Source organism: Pygoscelis adeliae, unplaced genomic scaffold (genome assembly GCF_000699105.1).
Source record: "Pygoscelis adeliae isolate BGI_AS28 unplaced genomic scaffold, ASM69910v1 Scaffold442, whole genome shotgun sequence".
NCBI classification, from domain to species: domain Eukaryota; kingdom Metazoa; phylum Chordata; class Aves; order Sphenisciformes; family Spheniscidae; genus Pygoscelis; species Pygoscelis adeliae.
This window is the reverse complement of record NW_008824191.1, coordinates 286,033-288,717: the sequence shown is the minus strand read 5'-3', so window position 1 is coordinate 288,717 and position 2,685 is coordinate 286,033. Positions and strand designations below refer to the sequence as shown.

At 55.3% G+C, this 2,685-nt stretch overlaps 1 protein-coding gene across 1 annotated transcript; it reads left to right on the top strand.

Annotated features, from left to right (window-relative positions):
* Positions 1 to 873: 873 nt before the first annotated feature.
* Positions 874 to 2,255, top strand: RPP25L (ribonuclease P/MRP 25kDa subunit-like). The gene has a single exon (XM_009334713.1). The coding sequence runs from the start codon at positions 880 to 882 to the stop codon at positions 1,438 to 1,440; it is 561 nt and encodes a 186-aa protein (XP_009332988.1). The 5' UTR covers positions 874 to 879; the 3' UTR covers positions 1,441 to 2,255.
* The last annotated feature ends 430 nt before the right edge of the window (positions 2,256 to 2,685 follow it).

Genomic DNA, 2,685 nt, shown 5'->3' with positions numbered 1-2,685 from the left:
ATGGGGCAGGAGGTGCTGGCTCTGGGTGAAACGGGGCTCACGAGCCAACAGATAACAAAGCCTTAGCGCTGCATGCTTGGCCACCTTGGGCTTTCTGTGGTGGGGAGGGGGGTGCCCTACAAAGATTAGGCAGGCCTCGGTGCAGATGCCGGTAGAGGGACCCTGCCTTGGCAGAGAGGGGAGCTGTGAGACTGGATCTTTCTGTCTTTCACTTTCCCTCAGAGAACCGTTTTTTTGTTCATCATGTGCCTTTCTGTTGTCCTGCTTCTTGCTGGCCCTATGTCTCCTGCCTGCAGCCCCTGGCTTGCCATCTCCCCTGTGACCTGCACTGTTCTATCAAGTATCCAGTCCCTGGCCTTTCACCTAGGCTGGCCGTCATGGGGCTCAGAGCCCCACGAGCCTGTTTCTGTAACATACCCGAGCTGCTGCAGGTGAGCTGTGCACGTTCTGGGGGTGTCTCATGGGGTGCAGCAGTGGTCAGCTGCTTCTGACCTGTCTTCTGTCCCCAGCAACCTCAGCTCACCCATTTGTTCTCTGTTTTTCCCTGAGATGCAGCCTGTATTTTTTACTTCATCCTCCTTAGGCCCACAACACCAACCCTGTTCCTTTCACTGCCTGCCTGTCGGGGCCCAGGCTGCCCCGTGGCAGTGTTTGTGCTGTAGGTACGTGCTGAGGAAGACTGGGTACAAGTGGCTCCTCAGCATGAGTAGGGCATTCTTGCTGATCTTTTGGATACGCCTTTTCCGGATCCCCAACTCTGATAGCTCAGAGTGCCCTTTAGAGGAAAGGTTGTAGCTAATTTTGGCAAGAGTTTCTTTGTGCAGCAGTTACAGTGGAAGTTTGTGTTAATGGATCTGTTTTCCTTTTCAGCACTGCAGAATGGAGAACTATAAGAAGACCAAAATTGTGGAGAAACCTTGTCCTCCTCCTTTCACTGACTTGCCCCCTGATATTATTGAAATGAAAGTGAAGGACGGGAGCAAAATCAGAAATCTGATGGGCTATGCCATCGGCAAGATGGAGCTGGACTCGGTGAGGCAGATGCTTTTCACTGGCTCAGGCAAGGCTGTCAGCAAGACCATTACCTGTGTGGAAATCATGAAACGAAGGCTCAAAGAGCTGCACCAGATCACCAAAGTGCTCTTTAAACAGATCGAAGAGATCTGGGAACCCATTGTGCCTGAGGCAGGCCTCGATGCCTTGACAGTGAAGAGAAACATTCCTGCCATATGTGTCCTACTCAGCAAGGACGCCCTCGATCCTCAGGAGCCGGGATACCAGGCTCCGGGTTCTTTTGATGCCTTCTGGATCAAGACACTTAAAGCGGAGTCACAGGGCCAAATGAAGAGGAAGCAGGGTGGAGGCAGGGGAGCTGGCAGCACGGGAAAGCACCCTCGGTCCGCTGGAGGAGGGCCTGGGGAGTCCTGCGCCAAGTCCTGAGATGCCGACGCCGTGTTTGGGTGTAGTTTGGGGAGTTACGGAAACAAGCCAGCTGCTGTAGCTGGAAAGCTGCTGCTGAACACAGGGGGCTTGCAGAGTTGTTAGGGGAGGGCAGGAGAAGTTAACTGTTTCAAAATGGATGTGATTGTAGCTGTCTGAAACTGTGTTTTGACAAGTTCCTTTGTCAAAGGCTGCCAGGCTGTGCTCCTTAACGTGCGGTTCAGGGAAGACGGGAGTCGTCTCTGCTTGAGCGAGGAGCGGTGGTGGCTTGTCAGTGAGCCCCGGCGAATGGCTGCTCACTGAGCGGGGTTCCAGCTGCCCGGGGCGGTGCAGCAGCCCAGGCAGCAAGCGTGCGTGCCAGGCGCCTGCTCGTGTGGCGGGTGGAAGTGGCTCTTGCTGTGGTACGGAGGGGAGATGGGGCCCGACACGGATTCCCCCGGCTGCCGCCTGCGTCGCCGGAGCTCACGTGAGCGGACAGCGGGGCGCGGGGCTGCGTCGGCGGCTTCTTCTGTGCCCGAAAGTCCATCTGCTGAGCCCGTCGGGCGGCTTGAATGTAGGACTGCAGGGATGCAACTCCGTCTGCGATTGTGCGCGCGTCGCAGCCTTTCTGTGCTCCTTTCACCTCGGTGGAGCTGACAGTTACACCTCTCGCTGCCGAAGCGGCAGGAGTCGACTCGTGTCGTAACCAGCCTGAAATGCTCCGCGAGTGCCCTGGGGTGGTGGTAACGGTAAGCTCCAAAGGACCCTGTTCTTGCCCCTTTCCGCTCCTTTATAATGCACAGCGATGGATTTAAAATAAAGTTTCCTCTTCACGTAACGTGAAATTTGTCATGTCTTCCTCATCCCACTGGAGGTCACCCTGTAAGCGCTGCTGGTGGGGCTGCAGCTGCCAGCTGAAACTTTGCTCTTTCAGCTCTCCTTGAGGGAGAGGGGACGTGCTGCTCCGAGTTTTTCCCTCCCATGACTGTAAGTGGACCCTGGTGCAAGGGGGAGGTTTTCCTCCTGCCTTCGCTGTTCACCTTTGATATCCCAGAAAGGTCAAGGTTGGGTTTTTTTCTGGGAAGCTTTTTGCTCTTTTTTTGTTGTTGTTGTTCTTTTAAACTGAGTAGAACGGCAGTCCCAAGAATACTCGGCCCAAACTCGGCTGAGTGAGGCGCAGGACGGAGCATCCTTTCTTGTGCAGTGGTTTCCCTTCTGGAGCAGCTCTGGTAAGTGAGCGCTGGGCAGGAAGAAGGTGCTGTTCCC

What these genes read in the sequence shown, in the direction of transcription:
- RPP25L (XM_009334713.1), top strand. Translation starts at nt 880, where the DNA reads ATGGAGAACTATAAGAAGACCAAAATTGTGGAGAAACCTTGTCCTCCT.